This window comes from Actinia tenebrosa, unplaced genomic scaffold (assembly GCF_029948245.1).
Source record: "Actinia tenebrosa isolate PJP-AT-01 unplaced genomic scaffold, QUT_ActTen_1.0 PGA_scaffold10__47_contigs__length_13832649, whole genome shotgun sequence".
Lineage (NCBI taxonomy): Eukaryota > Metazoa > Cnidaria > Anthozoa > Actiniaria > Actiniidae > Actinia > Actinia tenebrosa.
Window position 1 is genome coordinate 12,003,098 of NW_028292570.1, and position 22,682 is coordinate 12,025,779.

The window sequence follows — 22,682 nt, forward strand, 5'->3', positions numbered from 1 at the left end:
AAAAAAATATTTTCATTATCATTTTGCATAAATTATCTATTAAAGAGTTTAAAACAAAACATGAAGGCTTCAAAGTTTGCAAAAACAAATCTTTCAGTTTTAACATTTTTGGATAATATTATCCTATTTTAGCTTGAAAACCAGTCATACAAATAGGAAAGATTAAGATGATTTCCTACACCGGCATTTTGAATATTTAAAGCAATATGGATGTATTTGAAATCCCCAGAGATTTTTTAGTCAAAAACTTTAAGGTTTTGCAGTTTTTCAGGATCCGTCCCATATATACTAATTAAGGTTGCTCCTGCTAAGGTTAGTAGAACTCCTTTTACTGATATTTCAGTCTTCAAATATATCACTGTTCCTGAAAAGAGATTGTAATCACAATAAGGATGTTTCAATCTGGGGCCTTGGACTCATGCAGTCTGTCAAATAGAACTTTTAATGGCCAGCTTTTGATATTCTAGACCTACTCTGGGTTATTACCCTGCATTAGATAATCTAAGACGACCACCTTAGATTCTATCATTTTTTTTAATTAGCTCACCTTTGATGGCAATATGTCGCCTAGCCATTATATTGACTAAGATTGGCTTGGATTGCCTTATATTGCCTATATCGCCCAAGCTTATTCCCATTTTTTTTGGAAAATGACTTAGTTTGCCGCTTTATGATGGCCTTATGTTGCCACTCCCCACAGCAGGGTAAGGACCCAGATTTGTCTGACTTTCTCTTCATTAGAAGATTTGTTTCCCAAAATCAAGATCGTTTCAGGTACAGTTTAAATCATCGAGGACATTCTTTGCTTTATTGTAGTGTTGCTTTGTGTTTGAAATTGGACCTGGAAACACGACACAACTTAAAAGCTCTTATGAGGTCCCAAGCATTGTGTGGGATGCTCTGGCTTCATAACTCACCTTTAAACATATCCCACATAAAACCTATGGAAAGAACAAAATAAAGAAAAAATTATTGAGTAACATTGGTATTAACTTAAGATCAGCTTACTTATGAATAATTTATTGATGATAATTGAACTGAATCAAAACGTACACTACTGGCCGAGTGAAGTTAATTATATATCCATTTAACGAGTTGACATCAGTTTTTTGTGTTTGTCAACTAGATCGCGTTATTGACAATAAATTGAAACATTAGCTACATAATTTCTCAAAGTAGTAAAGCACAAGGCATAGCCGAAGAGAAAAAAGAAAAGTAGTGGTGATGTTTTATTCCATGACTTGTCTATATTTTTTTAGAATCAATGAACTATTCCAATGAACTGCGAACACTACGAGGCTTTTCTTTTTAAATACATAAAAAAATAACCCCCCTTCTCATAACCACACCCTGTCATTTAGAAAATAGATCAAACTCCCACCCCCCCCCCCCTCCCCAACGTTTCATAAATAATGACTCACTTGGTTCCTACATGTAATAATAATATATTACATGTACCAGAAATCAATTAAATGCACCAGCCATAAAATACAAGTATTTTTACTCACCTGGAGCTCTTTTTGCAGCTGTGAAAAATAAGAAGTCAATTCATCAATATTTTAAAAAAAGTAAAAATATAAGACAACAATTAAACTAGGTATAACTCAGAAACTAATAAATTAATTAATTGTCATCATATAATTACCATTTAGTGTTTTCCTGAATATTCCTGAAAGAATATGAATAAAAATATGAGAACCTATACGTTTGTATCACGGGCAGCCCAAGCATGTATTGTTCTTGTCTAGAGTTTTAAATTTACTGTAAATGTATCTGATTAATATGCTACGGTCACCAACTCAGGTGCTAGATCATAGCAGCATATTCTTCAAACTCTTAACTTTTACTAACAAAATAATAACATGCTCTTTCAAGTCATGGTATTTTTTGGTATTGGGTTAATGTTAAAAATGTCAATGCTAGAAGTACAAACTCTCCATTCCCTCGTCAGCCAATTGAATATTGCTATACAACTGTGAAAGCGTTAGGCAATTGGTGCACATATAATTGATATAATTTACATGCTGTGTGTTTAATTTAATGCATCACAGGAAGGGGGTGGGGAGCTAGGGATGGGGTTTTCTACAGTGAAAAAAAGAAATGGTCATGGTAACCTTTTAGGGTTCAAGATTTAATATAGATCTGAAATTTGGTATCTCTGGTACCTCTTAGGGTGGTTTACAGGCAATACTGAGAGACATCTGATATTATTATACATTTTACTAAGCATCTCAAATCTGATTGGTCGAGAGCCCTCAGCCAATCCCTGATATCGTGTGAACTCGACATGATAAATGTATTATCTGTAGGTTTTCCTACAGACAATACATTTATCATGTCAAGTTCATTCAAGGTCACGCTGTGGTAGCTTTGTTTTTATTTATTATGTGTATTTATTTCCAGAATTATGTACAAAAACAATTATTTAAGGAATCCTTAACTTATTTTCATATATTTCATGAAGAATTCTTAAAATATTTCTAAATTAAAAATTTTGCGATTTTCACGCTACATCATAGCATTCATAATTCTTGTCTCTATAATTTAATGTTCATGTTAATGTTTTTCCAGTATACAATATGTATAATAAAGCAATTATTGGATTCGCTATCGCATGATATCGTAAATATCAAGACCTTGGCTGTGTTATCTGCCTCAGCCTTCGGCTTCGGCAGATAACACAGCCTCGGACTTGATAATTTACGATATCATGCTAAACCTCATCCAATAATTGCTTATTAGCTCAGCAATGTAAGCTGGATTTTCAATACTAATGCATTCAGAATATAATTTTTGGTTCATCATCTGACCATCACTTCGTACTTATAGATATAAAAAAATAAAAAAATGAGCGTTTGGTACATTGGGTAAAAATCAATAGTAATTGCTATGCTCACTGGAACAGACTCAGGTACCTTTCAGGGGTCATTCTTAAAATTTCCGACAAGCATCCCCACCTTTTAATATGGCAGTCCCCTCTCCCCTCTCCTTCAGAGATGCATGCACCTCTTTTTTCATTACTTTGATTCTATGTCCTTGAGAATACAGTATCTTGTCAACAAGAATACCCTTCTGAAGTTGAATATCCTAGCTTATAAAAAACATCTAGGTTAAAAGGTGTTTGTACGGCCGCAAAAATTATCCCCGACGCAAAAATGATCCCTGCCGCAAAAATGATCTCAAAATGTCGCAAAAATGATCCCCAGCGCAAAAATGATCCCCACGTCATCGCAAAAATGATCCCCTGGAAATCGAGGAACCTGGACGGGTTCTTTCAATAGAATAATACTCTTTTTTCAGTCTTGATTATTTTAATGTTGCAATGCGTTCGTGTAAAAACAAACAAACAATCGAAAAGAAATATTTAAAAAAAGGAAAGAAGAGAAAAATACAATAAAAGAGAAACAATGTTTTTCTAACTAGAACTAATGAGCAGCAGAGAGAACGTATGGACTTGTACAAACTTTTTTTTTTTTTTTTTTTTTTTTTTTGTACGCGTTTCTTCTCTAACGAAAACTTCTTTGGGTAATGACTAAATACAACTCTAAGCCAACTATCCAAAAATACACCAAATTAGAACGTGCCTGACACAAATCCTTCTGTGGGAGTGACTAAAAATGCTGGTTATGGACGTCATTAACAACGCTGTGATTATATGTTGTTGTCATAGCAGAAATCGTGAAAATAAACAAATAAATCCGCTTAAATGTAATCTTACAAGCAGGAAATAAAGGAGGCTACTGGAACTGCAAAATAAGTTCACATTCGTCACACAGTTCTTGGTCCATGGAATAGCAGACCATCGATTTACTAAGCTCGTAAACTCCACTGGAATAGTTTTGGTACCTTTTATTGCACCTCGGGCAAATTTCCTCGGAGACCTTCCCTTCTCCGTACCTTGCTTTCATTTCGTGGGCGACGTTAGGTTGGTTGGAGCTGTCATCACCACCGTCGCTACTTGTGATTTTCGTCTTCGGGCATGGTTCCAAACTGAAATAGTGCAGTTCTGCTTGATGCCTCAAAAGAATCATCCCCTCATTCTTCTTGATGGCGATGGAGTCCGCAGAGCTGTCAGTGTGTGGGTTTATGACCCGCAGGCCGGAACTACCGGTTGATGAGATTATGGCGATGTCAATATTCAGCATATTGGCCATTGCCCACACCACAATCCAGTCAGCCCACTCACCATCTCTTTGCATTCGTTTCAAGTAAGAATTCCATCCATTATGCTTGATAAACTCGGAGAAGTGAGTGTCATCTGGCGTATTGGGATGATCTCGCAGATACTGAATTACGTTTTCTCTGAGTCTGGTATGCGACTGAGAAGCGAAACCAAGCCTGTTGAGTTGGTCACTTACGGTATGGAAAAAACAGTTTCCATCCATTGGAATTTCTCCTCGATAGCGGCATCCTGCTTCTTTCACTTGGCCGTCCAAAAGAGCCTTGGTATTCGCCTTACTGCAAGCCTCATTCGTTTCAAATACATCTCGAGGGAAGCGGCAGTCGTGAGGTGGAGAAGATACTAGCTTCGGGAGATCAAGCAAGTCGTTAGCCATTTCATTACGCAAATCTTGAGTGTCATTATTTTGTATAACATTTTCATTGCCAAAATTTGACTGACATAGTTTTTTAATAGCCAAGCACATAAAGACTCCACAATCCGAGTCGTTAGTTTGTTTTGGTAAGCCTTGCACAATGATTTTCTTGAAGTTATTAGGATTTCGTATTCCCATTTGACCCGAGTCATCATTGCATTGGTTCTCCTTTGCGATGAACCTCGATTTCAGCTTTGAAAACACATCGGCTTAACTTTTGGCGTTTAATTCCAAAGAGTCAAAGATAGTGATCGTAAGTTTAAGCATACAGATGATGGCCAGCAACCAGTGTTTTAATTCTTGAATGTGCACGGGAATCAGCAGTTTCTCAACGCCGTCATTTAGCTTTTTGTTGGAGATGAATTTTCGATAAGGCACAGTTTTCTCCTTTTCAGCAAGTCTATCTAACGATGGGTAAAAGAATGTGCTCGCTATAACAGTATTACAGAACATGGAAAAGATTTACTAACATAGCTAGTGTAGACGGTCTCACCTGTCAGTTTGTTAACATTGGTGATCTCTGTTATTGCCTTGTCCAGAACACTTTCACTTATATTAGAATGTTTTGCTTTTTTTACTGACCCATGGTTTTGAGACTTTCTTCTTTTATGTACAGATTTCGCAAATTTAACGGCTTCCTCTGACTTTTTCTGCCTGCTCGATTCATCTTCGATTGTTAGAGATGTGACATCATTTACGGAGAACCATTTCGTTAGAACTTTTTGTGAGTTTGGATCTGTATACTTTATACGATATCTATGTTTCTCGTGGTCTGTCTTCTGTATTTTACCTTCAGTATGTGTCTTTAGAGTAAGCTTTTTACCAGTCTTTTTTGCTGCAGTCTTTTCGATTACTCTTACAAGAACTGTTTCTCCAGTATGGTAAATCGAAGGCGGGAATTTTTGCAAGTTTCTTTTTATCATAGTTTGCGCTGATTTCTCGGAAGCTTTTGAAGCTTTAGCTCTGATCAGTTCTTGAATATTCCTCCAATGCTCTATTTCTTCCAAAGTAGGCTCTTTAAAGTGCGTATCCTGATCTAATGTCTCCTCCTCAATGCCTATATTCGTAGCAGCGTTGGCACTTAATGAAAGTCGGTTTTTTAAGCGGTTAGGGATACGGTCGTAATAAATTTCAAAGGGACACGCTAAGCCAAGAGAGCGATGGGGAGATTCATTGTACAGTTGTTGATATAAAGGTAATTTTTGTACCCAGTTCACACCTTCATCGTTACAATTCATCAGGTCAAAACGCAATTTCTCTTTCCATGTTCTATGAGAACGCTCATCTTTGCCTTGTGTTGTAGGTGTGTAGGCGGAGCTGCGAATAATTTTCACTCCCATTTCCTTACAGACATTTTCCACTGTCCCCTTGAACTCGGTCCCTTGGTCGCTTTGAAGGATTTCAGGTACACCATGATCATAATAAATACTTATGAGTTCACGTGCAACAACCAGAGATTCCTTGCTTTCGAGAAGGCGAAGGTGTAAATATCTGCTAAAGATATCAATTACAGATAGAATATACTTGTACGTTTTGCCCTCGGTCGTTATCGGCAAATTACTCATGTCGACAAGGTCGACCTGGTTCCGCTCTTGCACCTTCTTAGCGGTTATAGGGCAAAGGGGAGCCTTGTTTTTAAAGAGAGGCCTTAGTTTTTGTTGTTCTTTCATCTTGTTCAAAATTTTGTGCACATTCTTTTCTGCAACGCCAGAATAAATGTTCTGCATATTTCTTCGAATCGTCTTCGCCCCCTCTTCCTTCGTTTTTTCATAATACCTCTTAACCAGACTTTCGATTTCTGATTTCTTAAGCACTATTTTTCCTGAAACCCTCTCGACTATTTTAACGACATTGCCTTCACTTCTAGGATCATAAACTTCTTTCAACTCGTAATGACCGCTTTTCCACTTTCGGTAAACCTTTTGTCTCAGGGATGGACGTTCTTTCTTTGGCCAATCGGAAAATCCCTGTTTCTCCTCTAAAATTTCTTTCAGTTTGTCATATACTTCATCAGGAAGACTACTTCTTATTCCTTTCTTTCTAGACGCGGCCTGAAAATTTATACAAATATTTAGGATATAAGATATGCCAACGATAAAATAACCGATGATAATCATTGCATATGTAGCCATAGCCCTGGCAAATTGCTGACTCACTCATCAGTCAGTAAGTCAGTCCGTTCATCCGTCTGTCAGTCAGTCAATGAACAACGTTAAAAATAAACTAGCTATAATCCATGTCTTAGTACTAGAGGTCAAATGTCTTGCTCTTAAAGAACATTGTTGTAGAATTGAATAAGCATACTGTTTACGGTCGTAGCTGACGTAAAAGTTTCTAAACAATACGTTAATATAAGCAAATATCTATCTTTCAGTTAAATTCAATACCATTTAATGCTATGACATTTGTTTTGAAATCATGCGTTTACAATGATGATAAGGCGGACGCATGTAATGAACATAAACAGTTCACAAAATTAGGCTAAAAATATGATACATATAAGATTCTTACCTTATTTTCCACAAAATCATCATCTGAATTTGATGCTTCGTTATCACTGACCGAGGCGGTAACAGCAAGAGTGCATAAAATGATCATGAAAAGACAGTAAAATTTTAAGAGATTCATTATGAAATACTTTGGAACTAAACCACGAGGTAAAGAGATTATCAGTAAAGGAATTCCCCAATTCAAAATCACGTCATACCTTGTTCTTGTTGCTATAGAGACTATCAATTTTTGAAAGATTATCATTATACTTTTGTAAATTAAAAAATAAATAAATAAAAAAGAAAGAAAGAAATAATTTTTTTCTCCAAGTTATTATTAAAAAAAAAAAAAAAACAACAACAACAACAACAACAACAAAAAAAACCCAGTAATAACCTTTACGGCAAACGACAATCGTCAGCTCACCAATTCTTTGTGAAGTGAAAAAGACTTGGCAAGTCCGAGTGGTAAATAAACAAAAGAATATTTGTCTTTGGTGAGAAGGTTTGCCAAAGTTAAAGTGAAATGCAAGAAAGTGATGAAAACATGGTCATGTTTGCCATCGGCGATTCGGGGCAAATATGCATGAGTCATAACAACTCTATTCAGTCCAGGTTCCGCGATTTCCAGGGGATCATTTTTGCGGTGACGTGGGGATCATTTTTGCGCTGGGGATCATTTTTGCGACATTTTGAGATCATTTTTGCGGCAGGGATCATTTTTGCGTCGGGGATCATTTTTGCGGCCGTACAGTGTTTGATAAGCAAATTCTATGAATAAGATAACTGGATTGTATGCACTCCAGCAATGGATGACACAGCTATTAAGCTCCCATTCGACTTCTTCATTTCAGGCAAAAACAAAGTTGCTAAATATATATAGCTAAAAGTATTAACTTCGAATATATCATGAACTTTAGTTAAATCGCTGTTTTCATTCCAGTGTTCAGAGAATGGTTTCACGTGGTTAAGAACCACAATGTCAATCTCTTGGAAGAACTTGAGCGCCGAAGTGTGAACGTTTCTCGCAGCTTCTAAGCTCGATAGATCAGCAACAATATAGTGAGCTTCTAGTGCTCCTAATTCCAAGCATTTTGAAGCAACTTTCTGCAGTTCTTTTTCTCTTCTTGCAACGATGATCACTGATGCTCTAGGGAATGACACGTGGACTGTAAAGGGAAATAAAGCATTGCACCACATTTAAAAGTAAAATCTAAATAGGGAATTTAGCTAGAGCTGGGCTGCCTGTGGTTTGTGGTGTGAGGTCGCATGGGATTATGGGATAGGGAGAAACCCTTTGAAGGTTTTACTAAAATCATGAACTTTGTTGTCTTTTGGTTGAAATTCTGCAGTTAATAAGTAAGATTCTCGCCATAAATCGTTGTTTTTTACCAACCTAGTGTCTTCAATAAAGCCTGATGGAGGGCTGGGATGCCAGACACGATGGAGAGAAGATCGATCTTGCTTTTATCGTCGATTGTACAGGATCGATGGGGTCTTACATCAAACAAGTCTAAAAACACGTCCACTACATCGCAGAAACCATCTTTCGTACTGCGTTTAATGTACGACTAGCACTCATCGAGTACCGCGATCATCCTCCTCAAGACAAGAGCTTTGTTACTCGGGTACACGATTTTACGGGGAATGTCGGCGAGATGAAGAAATGGGTTGATGGAATGAGTGCTGGGGGTGGTGGGGACTGGCCAGAGGCTGTTGCAGACGGGTTTTATGAAGCTAGTAGGCTGTCTTATAGGAAACAAGCTACCAAGATGTGTGTATTGATCGGTAGGTTAAAGCTGTATTTTATGCTCAAAGCTGCTTATTACCCCAGTGGAGCACCCAGAACGATTTCAAGGGGGATGACTGTTACCTAAAGATGAACCACGTCACATTGCATCCTGTTTTTAGGTTTCATTTTATACTATGTATATTCTTTATTTTTCAACTCCAACTGAATCCTCCTATATATCTGAACTACATTCTCCCTCCTTCCCTACTTGACAAGGAAAGAAAATAAACTTTATTCAATCATGTACTTTTATATTTCCTCTTACAAGCATGAAGTTTTAAACTTCAATATACACTTATTTCAATAAAGTTAGTCATCTGAAAAGCTATAAAGCTGCTGAGGCCGACCAGGATTATGGGTAGATTCATTTTACACGTTCAACCGCTTGATAACTGTTCATGGACTTGCGAATCTTTTACAGGTTACAGTCTTGCCTCTTCTGAGCATCATCGAGCTGCAGTTTGTATTAAAAAAGCTTTGTATATATATGCTTTTTTAATATGAAAAGTTTCCCATGATGCTCAGTGATCTCAGCTTTCTAGGTTTTTGTTGACTAACTTTATAAAAATAAGTGTATATGCAACCAAATCATACTTGAACACAAACAGATAACAAACGTGAAAAATTTTAGTTGTGCTTTAGTGTAATTTGTGGGAGGCAGCATCTTTGAGCACAGGAAAAAATATATAAAAAACATTATGGTTTTTTAGCATATTCCCATTGTGGTAAAACTACATTAATGTGTTTTATTGAGACACATTAACATAGCCAGGGCTGTCAACCCCCGAGATATTCAAATCTGGAGAATTGATAGGGAAGGGACATGACGTCACAGCGCATCAAAAAGTGCGCAAAAAGACACCTTTCACTTTGTAACATTAGATGTGATTGGTTTATTTCTGACCAATCAGATTATCGCTTATATTACAATGGCCTGCTTGCAAGAACAGTTTATGAGGAACGTTTTGATTTTGTTAGCGATGTAAAATAACAAAAACAACATGAAATAATTGGAATTTTATGGTTGTGAAAGTCGAGTTTCACAAGAAATGTTCAGCTTCGGGGATTATCCGGGAGATTTGAGACTCTAATCTGGAGACCGGGAGATACGGTCCAAAATCTGGAGACTCCCGGCTTATCCGGGAGAGTTGACAGCCCTGCATAACATTCATGGAAATTGTACATAAAACATTAATGATCTTCAAGTTAACAACAATGGCATTTAGAATTTAATAAACATATATGGTTTTTGCTCTAAAAGCAACAATGGTTAATAATTTCCCATTAATGGTAAACCATGTGAAGAAATCACAGCATTGGGAAGTTGAAAACGCAATTTTGTGTTATGAGCAATACACGTGAATGTTTAAGCTAATTCCCAAGCAGACTATTGTTTTTCTTTCTTTTGGATGTCTGCAGGCAATATTCCAACATTAAAGTTTTTTCCATGCTTTCATTGATGAAAGATATTGGTCAGCTTGTGTGAAAGAGCCAAAAAAGTTGGGGGTCACTGTGCTTGTTCTGGAGATAATTCGCATGATAATTAGCACTAACTTTCATATGAACTATTGGAGACTGCACAAATGGGACTGCATAAATATAGAAGTAGATAAATATATGTAAAAAGAAAATTGGGGGTCACCGTTCGTTCTGAAGAGATATGGGCTTACTAGCCATTGTTTTTTATCCCAAAAACCATCAGTGGTGTACTTGTTCTTTTCCATTAATGGTTATTATAGTGGGAATTATACAAAGTACCACTCCAAAAACCATTTATGTACTTTTATGGAAAAACCATTATGAGAAGTTGGAGAACCATGCATGTATTATAAGTCATTATAAGTCTTTTTCCATTCTTGTTTCTTTGAATGGGAATTACTATAATTACCATTCTAAAAACCACTTTGTTTTTTAGAAATTTTTTCCTGTGGAGTGGTCATAGCATCGGTCTCACAATCTGGTGGTGCTGAGTTCGAGTCCCGCTGTGGACACTATCTGAGACTGTATTTGCCCTAGTTTCTGATTAGTTCAAATTCAGTTTCTTAACCATGCTTGTAAATAGCCAACTGGTTTGCCTCCTTGGCAGTTGGGATTCTTAAAAACACTTTATGTTTCTTTGATTATTTCTTCATTTAAGTTTCATTTCAGTGTCCCCAATTAGTTGTATAAACTAAATACATTATTTATTATTATTATTATTATTATTATTATTATTATTATTTCATTTGTTTATTATTTCAGCTGATGCACCGCCTCATGGGCTAGACCAAAATGGAGATGGATTCCCAAACGGCTGCCCAAAGGGACATGATCCTTTGACTGTATGCCACACCCTTGCTGAAAAAGGAATCACGCTGTACTGCATTGGATGTGAACCCAGTGTTCATGCATTCAGGGACTTCCTAATGGCGTTGGGAGCAATTACCGGAGGGCAATATGTGCCACTTCGTCATGCAAAAACCTTGGCCAAGGTAAACTCTCTTACATAATCTTCAAATTTTATCAATAAACCCTGAAGGAACCTCTGGGCTGATCTAAGTCATGACACGGCTAACTCACAGATTGAACCCTGAAACAACCTCTGGGCTGATCTAAGTCAGGGCATGGCTAACTCACAGATTGAACCCTGAAACAACCTCTGGGCTGATCTAAGTCAGGGCATGGCTAACTCACAGATTGAACCCTGAAACAACCTCTGGGCTGATCTAAGTCAGGGCATGGCTAACTCACAGATCAATCCCTAAAACAACCTCTGGGCTGATCTAAGTCAGGGCATGGCTAACTCACAGATCAATCCCTAAAACAACCTCTGGGCTGATCTAAGTCAGGGCATGGCTAACTCACAGATCAAACACTGAAACAACCTCTGGGCTGATCTAAGTCAGGGCATGGCTAACTCACAGATTGAACCCTGAAACAACCTCTGTGGTGATCTAATCTCTGTTGATATTTTGAAGATTTTGTATTTTGAAATAATATTTTTGGGGTAGGCCCCCATTCAAACATAATATATTTTTCACTGATCCCCACCACCAAGCTACAGACTTTCAGTAGACACTAAATAGACCCCTTGCGGCACTTTGGAATGCAGCTCAATCTGGGGGACAAAACAATAGGTTTCAGTTCTCAGGAGATTGGAATTCTTTTGTTTTGTGCCCCAGATCAAGCTGCTTTGATGTCACATGCAAGGGGTCTATCCATGAATAACCCCCCCCCCCATAAATTATGAATGTTCCCTTAATCTCATACTATTAAAGGGGGTCTAAAAAGTGAACCTTCTGAAATTTAATTCAGCTGAAACTTCAATGGAATAATCTTAATAACTCAAGGGTCTAATAATCACTCAGAATCCGAAATTAACTTTTGAGCTAAGTGGTCCTTTGGGCAACCATGTTCTAATTCTTAGGCATCCAGAGCAAAACTTAGGAGTCCCACTTTGTAGAGCCTGAATGACAATGGTCAGCGGTTAGCTATAATGCAGAAGATGCAATCAAATTTGTCAGCGGTATTCATGCAATGGCTTCCGACGAATGCGTTATCTTGAATTTTTGAAAGTTCATCAGTTGAAAAATGAACTTTCTAGGTTTTAAGCAGAAGAAATATAATTTAGAATTATATTCGGACTTTAAGGACTCTTTTATTTATTTATTTATTTATTTATTTATAAAAAAGACACCTTGCAATTGGCAGTAACGTAGGTTGTCAGAAGGACAACCACATTCCAAAATTTGGTAGTGATTGCAAATTTAAGTTGTCCCTGACGACTGGACGACCGCTAATTTCGGACCCTGTGAGTGGTACCTTTATGTCGTTCCCTGACCTAAATCAACCCAGAGGCTGTTTCACAGGCAGGGGGAAAGATACTAAAGGGGGAAAAACATATGTTGGTATTAGCACTTATACAGTGATTTATTTTCTCTCTCTCAAGGTATATTGATTGGTACTCTGACCTTTGAGCTGGGTGGAGTAGTGACCATCAATTGTGAGAAGACTGGCTATAAAGCTGAAATAGAATTCAAACTCAAGGTTTGTGTTCATCATTATGAATAGACTTGCATAATAATCATGTACTTTATGACCAGCCTACATGTGCAGGTCAACAATCGCCCAACAATCACCTGACACTTGCACGTCACTCGCCTGACACTCACTGTGACACCCGCCCAACAGCCAACTCACTGCCAATGTACCTTTCACCCACTCTTAGCCGAAACAAAGGGGCACAAATCATGCCCGTCTTGGTACATATTTCAAATCTAAGTATTTTTAATGCATTTTTAGCCATTCTGGAAAAAGAGTGGCGAGTCTAACTACATATCTGGTAAAATCAAGATGGGTAAAGAAACCCTGTGCAAGATTGAAGGCAAATGGGTAAGTATAGTTAACAGTTATCACACTAAGGGGCATGTAGAACAGGGATCCTGAAGAGAGAGGTGTGTTTGTGGGGGGTGTTTGCTCCCCTACCCCCTACCTCATCTCTCATTTCTTCCTACGAAATCAAGATGGGTAAAAAAGCCCAAGGTTGTGCTTCATATTCCAATCTAAAAGGAAGCTACATTTTTCAGCTGTGAATATTTTACATTTTACAGCATGCTAGTCTCAGATTTCAAATTTTAGAACAGACTCTGGCCAACAATGTTTTCTGAATTAAGTGTATGCTGTACCTACAGAAAGGGGTGTTTTGAAAGACTTGGATTGTTTCATTTTATTCTCATTTTGATAGTAAAGTCCACATTTTTATTTTCCAGGATGGTGAGATCGTTATCGAGGACCTGAAGTCATCTAACACTTTCGTGAGTATTGAGCTAGTTTTTGGTCAGTTTTGTTCATTTTATCTCTGTATCTATCTATGTCTGTTCGTATGCTTACCTTCCCATCTGATCATCTATCTTTCTACTTAGCTGTCTGTCTGTTTGTCTGTAATTCTGTCTGTCGGTGTTTCTATGTATCTTCATTCCTCCAATTTTCTTCCTCTACCGACCTGTATGTCCACCCACCTGTCTGTTTGTCTGTCCACCCCATTTGTCTAGCAATTCATGTCTGTCCACCTATTTAATTCTATCTGTCAAACCATCTTTCCAGTCATCTGTCTGTCTGTCTGTCTGTCTGTCTGTAATATATCTTCTCTGTCCTATATTTAACAATCATTTGCCGAAGGCGAAGGGATTATCGGTGGAATATTTACCAAGCCATGAGTCTTCGAGCAGCGAGGTAAATATCACCATATTTGCTGAGCCTGAGGCGAATAATTGTTTTAGTATAATTTTAGACTTGATAATCAGAGAAAAGACAAAATTCAGGATTAGTATTACTTCCACTCTGAAAAACTTTGGAAAAACTCAGAATCACTGGTCCAGTGGTGATTATCGTCTCAGAATCACCGGTCGCTCAACCAATCACAGCTTGAGAAACTCTATATTTAAGTCTAAAATTATATTAACAACAGATATTGACACACCTTTTTGTCTAGGATGAGGCACCTTTACCTGATCTGTTCTGGGAGCCAACACCTGAAGCCGAAAAGCTCAAAGACTCAAAAGATACCTGGTTGACTTTGATAGTCAGAAAGATAATGAATCTGAGAAGTAAGTAACTGATATCACTGATCTGCGTATTAGCCATTCCGAGGTTGAGAAAAACTGGGTCGAGTTTGAATGGGAGTGCATTGTGGGATTGTTTTAGGGGTCGAAATAGACGCCGCAATTTCAAAGATAAATAGGGCTTTTTGTTATGGGCGTAATTGTTTTCGCATTCAAGACCATGTGTCATTCTCTAGAGTATCATTTTCTTTGTTTAACGGTTGCACACGAGATGACACATGAATATGGATACAACTCAAACAAAGAATCTTATTCTCAAGACCACGTGTCATTCCCTAGAGTATCATTTCTTTCTTTAACTAGTGCGCATGAGAAGACACATGAATATGGATACAACTCAAACAAAGAATCTAATTCTCAAGACCATGTGTCATTCCCTAGAGTATCATTTCTTTGTTTAACGGTTGCACATGAGAAGAGACATGAATATGGATACAACTCAAACAAAGAATCTAATTCTTAAGACCATGTGTCATTCCCTAGAGTATCATTACTTTGTTTAATTTAACGGTTGCGCATGAGAAGAGACATGAATATGGATACAACTCAAACAAAGAATCATATTCTTACGACCATGTGTCATTCCCTAGAGTATCATTACTTTGTTTAATTTAACGGTTGCGCATGAGAAGACATGAATATGGAGAATGACACGTAGTCTGAGATGGGAAACTAAAGAAGTCTATTGCTGAGCTGTGTGTCAAAACAATTTGAAGAATGACTGTATTTTGGTATAAAATCGTAGTCTTGCGTGACACGTATTTTGTTTCTTTACAGACAGTGGATCCACGTCAGTAACGCAATCAGGGTTGCCGACCAGGTACGAATCTCCCCGCCCCTCCCCTCCCTTAGGAGTCATACCAACTAGTATTATTCGCCTCCACCATCAATACTTTTACTTTCTTTTTATACCTTAGTTAGTTCGTTGGAGTTTTAATTAATGGAAACCAAAATCTCAGACGTCTAGAACCCTGTTTCTTGTTTAATTATGTAAAGGTTTATAACTGTATATCTGTGATGTTGTGTATTAACAGGAAGCCGCCACTAGAGAGAAATTTACCCTGGAAGAAGCACAGCGAAAGGGACATAGAGAACGCAAAGAGCAAAGCGTGGATTGGGTACCAAAGTTATTTGAACAGCCACCAGACGCTAATGGCGCTGTGAATCGATGGGTCTACAAATACACTGAGTATGTTCATCCATATTGGTTTAAAGCTCTTTTTTAAAATAGTTTTCCTTGACATAATTAATGTCACACTTCTCGATAATGAAGAAATAAAAAACTTGCTTGCTGTGCTATGGGGAGTTATAAAACACACGCAGATTGGCAGAACGCCAGGGAAGTTATATGAGAAGCATGACACGTAACAGAGAGCTTCTCAACACTTCTCCAGTGTTCTGTCAATCCCCAAGTGCTTTATAACTCCCCATAGCACAGCAAGCAAGTTTTTTTATTTCTTTTATAAAATACAAATTAGAGCAAGTAATATTTTGGATACGAATAGACCGTTTTCTCAAGGTTGCGCATCCAACTTGACGGGCCACAAAACTGAAAAACGCAAATTCAGTAAAATTGAGAAGACAGTTTTCTATTTAAAGAGGACAATAATTAGATCTTATTAACCGAGCGGAGGTCTGTACGGGATAATCTTGACCGAGGTCTGTACCCGACCGAGGTCAAGATTATCCCGTACAGACCGACCAAGCTCGGTTGATAAGAATTTTATTATATGACCACTTTTCATTGAAAACGACAAAATGTTTTCGCCGTAAGATTAATATGCGATCGGACCGGTTAATACCGGAGAATCCAGACCAGTCCGCGATGCGATCTATCCAATCAGATTGCTCGATTTGCTAGTGTCCAGGCTCTAAGATTCACGGTCATATAATAATCGATTTTATGAATCCTTATCGAAAAAATTTAATAGCAATGTAGGATAACACTCATCATATAATAAAGCTCGTGTTCTGGTATCATGGCCCGTCAAGTTCCTTAAATTTGGATGCGCACGCAACCTTGAGAAAACGGGCTATTACAAAATAAAAATGCTGGCGTGCTGTGTGCTCTCAAAGCACTGATTTTCTAATATTTATTGGTAAATGTTTCGGTGTTTCCCTAATAGTATACGTCCATGGGACCCCATGACAGACCTACTAGAATACGAAAACAATGGAATCATCAAGACCCAGTATCGCCTCAAGGCGCCTATGGTACGCACCACCAGTGTATTGAGCGTACACCTGCCTGGCAAGAAACCATCCAAGAGAAAACGACCCTCTTCTGGACGTTCAAGGCTTGGTGTTGCTAAAGGATCGAGGAGGAGCTCCGCTGACCGGTCAGGTGGGTCTGCGCCCGACCTCGAAGGGAACACCAGTAGTATTGAAGATGAGTACGATGATGTTAGTGTTAAGGAGGGAGTAGACTTAGCAACGCTAGAAAAGGCGATCCAACCGCTGAGGGATTCGCAGAATGAGTGTGTGAAGCAGATGCGCGCAATCCGCATGGATCTTAGAAAGCACTATACCTCCCATCAAGACGAGATAGCGTCGTTACAATTCAAGGATTGGATAGTAATTTTCCTACTCGTAGTCTTCCAAGGGGTATATCAATGGTTTATGAGGTAACCATAGTTACCGTTGCCCCTGGTAACAATGAAACAAATAGGAAAAATGAGGATACCAGAATTTGAAGAAATTGGTGAATTGATATAAGGCGCTACTATCCCTTAATCATGTCATGGACAGTTGCTATAACAACAGTTGTCTTGGTAACACTGATTCAGCATTTGAAATTATTGAATTTATAAGAAAAAAAAAGAATATATATAACATAATTTTTATTCTTAAATGTTAGAGTAGATTTAGTTTCCCGTGGTCAAACACTTTAAGCAAATGTTAAAAAAATTATTGTCTAGATGGTACTTTGGTTTAGCCTGAAACAACAACATCTGCAATGGTCAAAGTTACGGCAGAGCTAAGGGAACGTTCATTTTTTGTGGGCATGGGGGGAGGGGGTGGGGATGTTGGGAATTTTCATGTGGCCCCTATTGGCCGATCTTTATCTACTTTTTTAGCTCATTAGCATTAAAAAAATTTCAAGCTACAAGCAAACCGACTACAGAAATCGAAAGAGAATGTCTTATTTTGTAACTACTAATTTTTTTGAAAGACTTGCTACGCGACCATACATTTCTTCGTAATTTACAGTATTTTCAAAACGATTGCACTCCCAAAATATTGAACATATTACTCTTACATTTTCAGTAGTTACTAAATAAGACATTCTCTTTCGATTTCTGGAGTCGGTTTGCTTGTAGCTTGAAATTCTTTTTACGCTAATGAGGGGAAAACGTAAATAAAGGTCGGCCTATTAAAACAGGATAATTTTTAAAAATAAATTTTCTATAAAGCTAATAATTTGAGGTAGCCCCTTTTAAACTATGCCATATATTTTTACAGTTGCCCCCCCATTCCCTATCCTAAATCCCACCAGACCCTCGCGCCTATTTAAAAATGAACGGTCCCTTACCAACTCACAGATTAGCTTCACGTCTTGACGTAACTTTTAAAGAAGAAATAGTACTCAAGGGATTGATATTTGTGATTTATAAAATACTCAAGGGAGAGTGGCATATTTACAATGGAAAATATTACTATAAATGAGAAAACACTCGTAAGGAATAATACTCAGTAGAATTATTCGTGACCAGACAATCTTCAGAATGTCATCATTGCTTCGTTGAGTAAAAGCATTTTGCACTCGATTTGAAAGAATACGCGGAGCATCTTGGGGAGACAGAGCAGAAAAACGACAAACCCTCTACTTTCACGATTTTTTTATTGAACAGAGTTTAATGCTCCAAATTTTTAAGCGTTTTATTTGTCACTGCTGCTCGAAACTTGTGACCAAATTTTTGTAGAATTATAAGAGTTAGTGTACTTAGTATTCACGAATATGTCAGTTTTTCTGCTGATCAAAATATCACCTCTCCCAAAGTACACGGCTTTATATCTCAAATACGCATTCAATAAATTTTGGTTGCATTTGGTAACTTGTTTACGAAATATTGAGCATAAATACGTAAAGCTGTCCTTATGGCGAAAGGCCAAAAACCGTTTTTCTGCCCTGTCTCTTGGGGAACGATAATCAAGATTTCCATGGCATCTCATAGACACGTGCCCTTAAAACCTTTTAACCTGGAAATCTCATGGCTATACTTTGATTGACGTCTGCTAAACCATACTTTATTTTGACGAACGACCCTCTGCTTTGAGTGCAAAATTCTCGTTGGTCAACTGAATATATTATATAAGAATTACCAGGAAATGATATTAGAATATTTTTGAAATCAATTGCCGATGTTTATACTGATAGGCACCTTGGGTATTTAAAGTGAAACATCTTTATTAACTATCAAATAGGTTAAGTGTAGTCATAACCTGTCTGTCTGTCCATCCCTACTTCTATCTGTCTGTCTGTCCATCCCTCCATCTGTCTGTCTGTCTGTCCATCTGTTTGTTTGATATTTTTGGTTCAACAACACTTCTTTTTATAATTAGTTTTTCACACATAGTATGGCTTATTCCTGCAACTGAGTAAGAGTGTCTGTCTGTCTGTCCGTCTTTCAGTCAGTTTGTCTCTCTGTCAGTGTGTGTCTGTCTGTCTGTCCGTCTTTCAGTCAGTTTGTCTCTCTGTCAGTGTGTGTCTGTCTGTCTGTCCGTCTTTCAGTCAGTTTTTCTCTCTGTCAGTGTGTGCCTGTCAATGCGTCTGTCTATCTGTCAATCCTTCTAAACTGTTTGTCGGCCTGTCTGTCTGTCTGTCTATCTGTTAATTCCATATTTTTTGACTGCATGAGTTATTTTTTATTTGACGTTTTTCACCATAGTTTTTAGATTGATACTATATTGAGATGTTCTCTCTGGAAGAGTTTATCTCTTTTTGTCTGTCTGTCTGTCTGTCTGTCCATTAGTATAATTATCTTCCGCATTATCAATAATGCACTAATTCCTTCAAATACAAAATACCATATTTTTAATCAATATTTACTTCTCTGTTGAATGCCATTAACAATGCCTGAGCCCGCAATATTTCTGGCCTCCGCAAGGCGAAAATGTTTTTAATTACAAATATAAACACAATTATGATTGGCTAAATCAACAATACTTAGTCTGTAACAGTTGCTTGAAAAAAACATATATACATGTTATTTTTTGAGCATGCGGAGTAAGAAATATGGGCGTTGAAAAACAAGATTAAAGGTATGGTTGAATAGCTAAAAACACTGCGCTTTCGCTGCTGCTGGATCACTAATATATTCTAGAATATTTAATTAACACGGGGGCAAAAGTTGCAAAAGCTTGCTCCACATTTTTCATAATGATGGGGTTTTGAAGTGAAACCTCCCCATGATCCTTTACGGGACGTGTTCTTGCCCAGTCTTCCTTCTTTAAATGTCACAAACTAATAAGAAAGATGTTAACAATTTTTCTTCAGAATTTCAATCTTTCAAGATTCAAATACATATTTAAGAGAGTTTGTGCAGAGTGTGTAAAATATAACACAAGAAGCTCATTCTCTTAAGAATTCTTTGTTAACCTTGCAATGATGGATAATTTTCAATTAAACACTGATTATTTATTACAAAAGAGTTTTACTTTTGATTATTTTGTTAAGAGAAATTTAATGCATGAGATTTCTTTTTACCTAAACCTTCCTTGATCATGATTATTTTCTTTTTTTTAACCCTTTCATTCCAAGCAGAGCTGGGGGGGAAAACCTGCTTCCTTCCAAAATACCTATAGTTTCAATAAAAATAGACCCCTTGCATGTTATGTCAAGGTAGCTCAATTTAGAGGACAGAGCAAAAGAATTTCAATCTCATGAGAACTCGAAATATTGTTTTGCCCTCCAAATTGAGCTGCATTCCGACGTGCTGCAAGGGGTCTATTCTGAAATTAAAATCAGCTACAAAAGTGCAGAAGATAATCTTAGTTCTTCAAGTAAAAAAAATGTGCATTTCAATCTATTAACCAATGCCTAAGGTTTGTTTTTATTGGATGTACAACTTTTCTAATGTTTTTCCTCTAAAAACCTCGACCAATTTTCGTGTTTGGTTTTTTAGATGCGAACTTTTGAAGCCGCCATGTTTGTTTTCTTGAACAATTTGGCGCATGCGCATAGTTTTTCAGCCCTGACAAGACAAGACAACGTATTTTATTGACTCCGTATAAACATATTTACATTGGATTGCTGCCAATAAAAATATAGAATAATTCAATAAACTAATATATATTGACTTCTTGTTTATAATAATATCAACGATCGCCGCCCATCAATCTACATATAATGTGTTTTCCTTTTTTCACCAAGATATTAATAAGCTAAATTTGTCAAAGATTTTATCGCTTTAGATCATCCCTCTTTTTAACACAGTCGCGTATATATTTAGCTACTATTTTTTGAATTGGTTTGTTGTGGTTTATGATAACATTGAATTTCTCTTCTTCGCTTAACCATTCTACTTTGAAGTTTGCTGCCTCCTTTATCTTATTCAGAAGATTTTTCCTTTCTATAATATAATTTGAACATGTTAGAAGGAAGTGTACCTCATCTTCTACACCTGTCCCCTTAATTCCCATCCATTTCCCCCTTCCCCCTCTCCCCCGAAAAAAACCTTGCCCTTGCTTTATTTCTTGCACCCTACCCTCCTTCCTTCCTTGCTTTACCTGTCTCTCTTCACTTCCTGTTAGCCATTCTGAGGTTGGAGGAAAACAGTTGGCATTGTAATGTATTAGGGGACCTTTTCAAAATGGCGTCTATTTTCAGCGGTCTCATTTATGAGGAATAATTAGCATATTAGTCACTTTTCTTCAAACCTGCAGCCGGCTCGGAAAGCTTCTAAATAACAGGCCACAAGTCTTTTGGTGTCTGCTTATTCAATGCCTTCTCCTTCATATTGCCCTCGTTATGTATCTTCAAAGCTAACAGGTTAGTCAGAACTTTCCAAAACGCATTTCTTGCATTGTGGCTGACTGCCGAAGACTATGACATTCCAGCAGTTCAATGTCAATCTGAGCGGCGAAATAGTTCTGCACATTTGAGTTATTTCGTGGCCTGCAGAACAGACATGATCAGTACTAGCTGTAAATTTATCTCAATATTGCCCTGGCTAGCTAGTTCTCGCATGGTTTACGGCTTCCTCGTCCCTTGTATAGCTAGGTCAACCACGCTTGTTTGTCTTCGTGGTTCTGCTATGCTAATATTCTAATTTCGAAACTAGCCCATTTACTGTGCGGATACTCGAACCATGAACACTTCAAGGTTGTTCTAACATTTCTCGACTAATCCAATCAGAAGCCAGATTCTTACAGAGGTCCAACTTTACAATAAAAATTATATTTATATTAATTTACAATATAAAGTGTATCAATTATTTCATAACAGCTACTTCAATCGTCAATGAACGATATTTTTGTCAATATTTCTGTAATTTATAGAAAGTTTGCACTTTGTGCGACAATCTAGCAGTTCATTAGTTCACACGGATCGAGCTAAAAATAAAACATCTAAAGATTTTCCGCAGTTTGTTTTGATGTGGTGTTTGATTCCTTTGTTTCTACAGAGAGCTGTGATTGCATTGGATAGTTATGAAAAGAAGTCAAAAAAACCTTGAAGTGTTCATGGTTCGAGTGCACTGTAATAATTTCGTCACAGCTCATTTAGTCCAGTGAAGTGTTTGTTTGAAGTTAGTATTTCAATTATTTGAATTATTTCATAACAGCTACTTCGTTATTCTCCTACGCAGCCGCTTTTAGTGTCGTCACGCAAATAGCGGCTGCGTAGGATACTACTACTTCGTCAATGAACGATATTTTTGTTTTATTTCTGTAAATTATTGAAAGTTTGAACTTTGTGCGACAAGTTTATTTGAAGTACTTGGTCAAATATATATACTTAGGGGAAAAGTTTTTATTAAATTTTCACAGAGTAAGAGTTTAAGAATATAATATGGCAAACACCTTTCTTTAGGTTGAGTTTTATTTCAAGAGTTTGGGAACGATATAAATTTGAAAGCCTAGTTGTTTATGCTCAATCAGAACCGCCATTCCTAGACGACAGGAAACCTTAACTGGTAACCCCTGTGATAAAGATAAAAGTAATAAGATATTTGTACAATGAAAATAATCCATATGCATTAGAGTA

At 37.3% G+C, this 22,682-nt stretch overlaps 2 protein-coding genes and 1 long non-coding RNA gene across 3 annotated transcripts; 2 read left to right on the forward strand and 1 right to left on the reverse strand.

Moving 5' to 3' along the window:
- Positions 1–228: 228 nt before the first annotated feature.
- LOC148913073 (uncharacterized) lies at positions 229–1,672 on the reverse strand. The gene is made up of 4 exons (XR_016119113.1): positions 1,646–1,672; positions 1,509–1,526; positions 918–941; positions 229–364 (listed from the first exon to the last, which is right to left on the reverse strand). It is a non-coding gene; the product is annotated as an uncharacterized LOC148913073 (long non-coding RNA).
- Positions 1,673–8,394: 6,722 nt separating this feature from the next.
- Positions 8,395–16,718, forward strand: LOC116286558 (uncharacterized). Its single transcript, XM_089026270.1, has 9 exons — positions 8,395–8,872; positions 11,118–11,347; positions 12,805–12,902; positions 13,158–13,247; positions 13,625–13,669; positions 14,347–14,461; positions 15,254–15,296; positions 15,511–15,665; positions 16,603–16,718. The coding sequence occupies exons 4-8, from the start codon at positions 13,209–13,211 to the stop codon at positions 15,638–15,640; spliced, it is 372 nt and encodes a 123-aa protein (XP_088882396.1). The 5' UTR covers positions 8,395–8,872; positions 11,118–11,347; positions 12,805–12,902; positions 13,158–13,208; the 3' UTR covers positions 15,641–15,665; positions 16,603–16,718.
- LOC148913074 (alpha-protein kinase vwkA-like) lies at positions 8,743–11,365 on the forward strand. Its single transcript, XM_089026396.1, has 2 exons — positions 8,743–8,872; positions 11,118–11,365. Exons 1-2 carry the CDS (start codon positions 8,743–8,745, stop codon positions 11,363–11,365), a joined length of 378 nt encoding a protein of 125 aa, XP_088882522.1.
- Positions 16,719–22,682: the final 5,964 nt, after the last annotated feature.

Coding starts and splice junctions, on each gene's coding strand:
- LOC148913074 (XM_089026396.1), top strand. CDS start 8,743: ATGAAGAAATGGGTTGATGGAATGAGTGCTGGGGGTGGTGGGGACTGG. Junction 8,873..11,117: donor CAAGATGTGTGTATTGATCG/GTAGGTTAAAGC, acceptor TTATTATTTCAG/CTGATGCACCGCCTCATGGG.
- LOC116286558 (XM_089026270.1), top strand. CDS start 13,209: ATGGGTAAAGAAACCCTGTGCAAGATTGAAGGCAAATGG. Junction 13,670..14,346: donor TGAAGTCATCTAACACTTTC/GTGAGTATTGAG, acceptor CTTTTTGTCTAG/GATGAGGCACCTTTACCTGA. Junction 15,297..15,510: donor CAATCAGGGTTGCCGACCAG/GTACGAATCTCC, acceptor GTGTATTAACAG/GAAGCCGCCACTAGAGAGAA.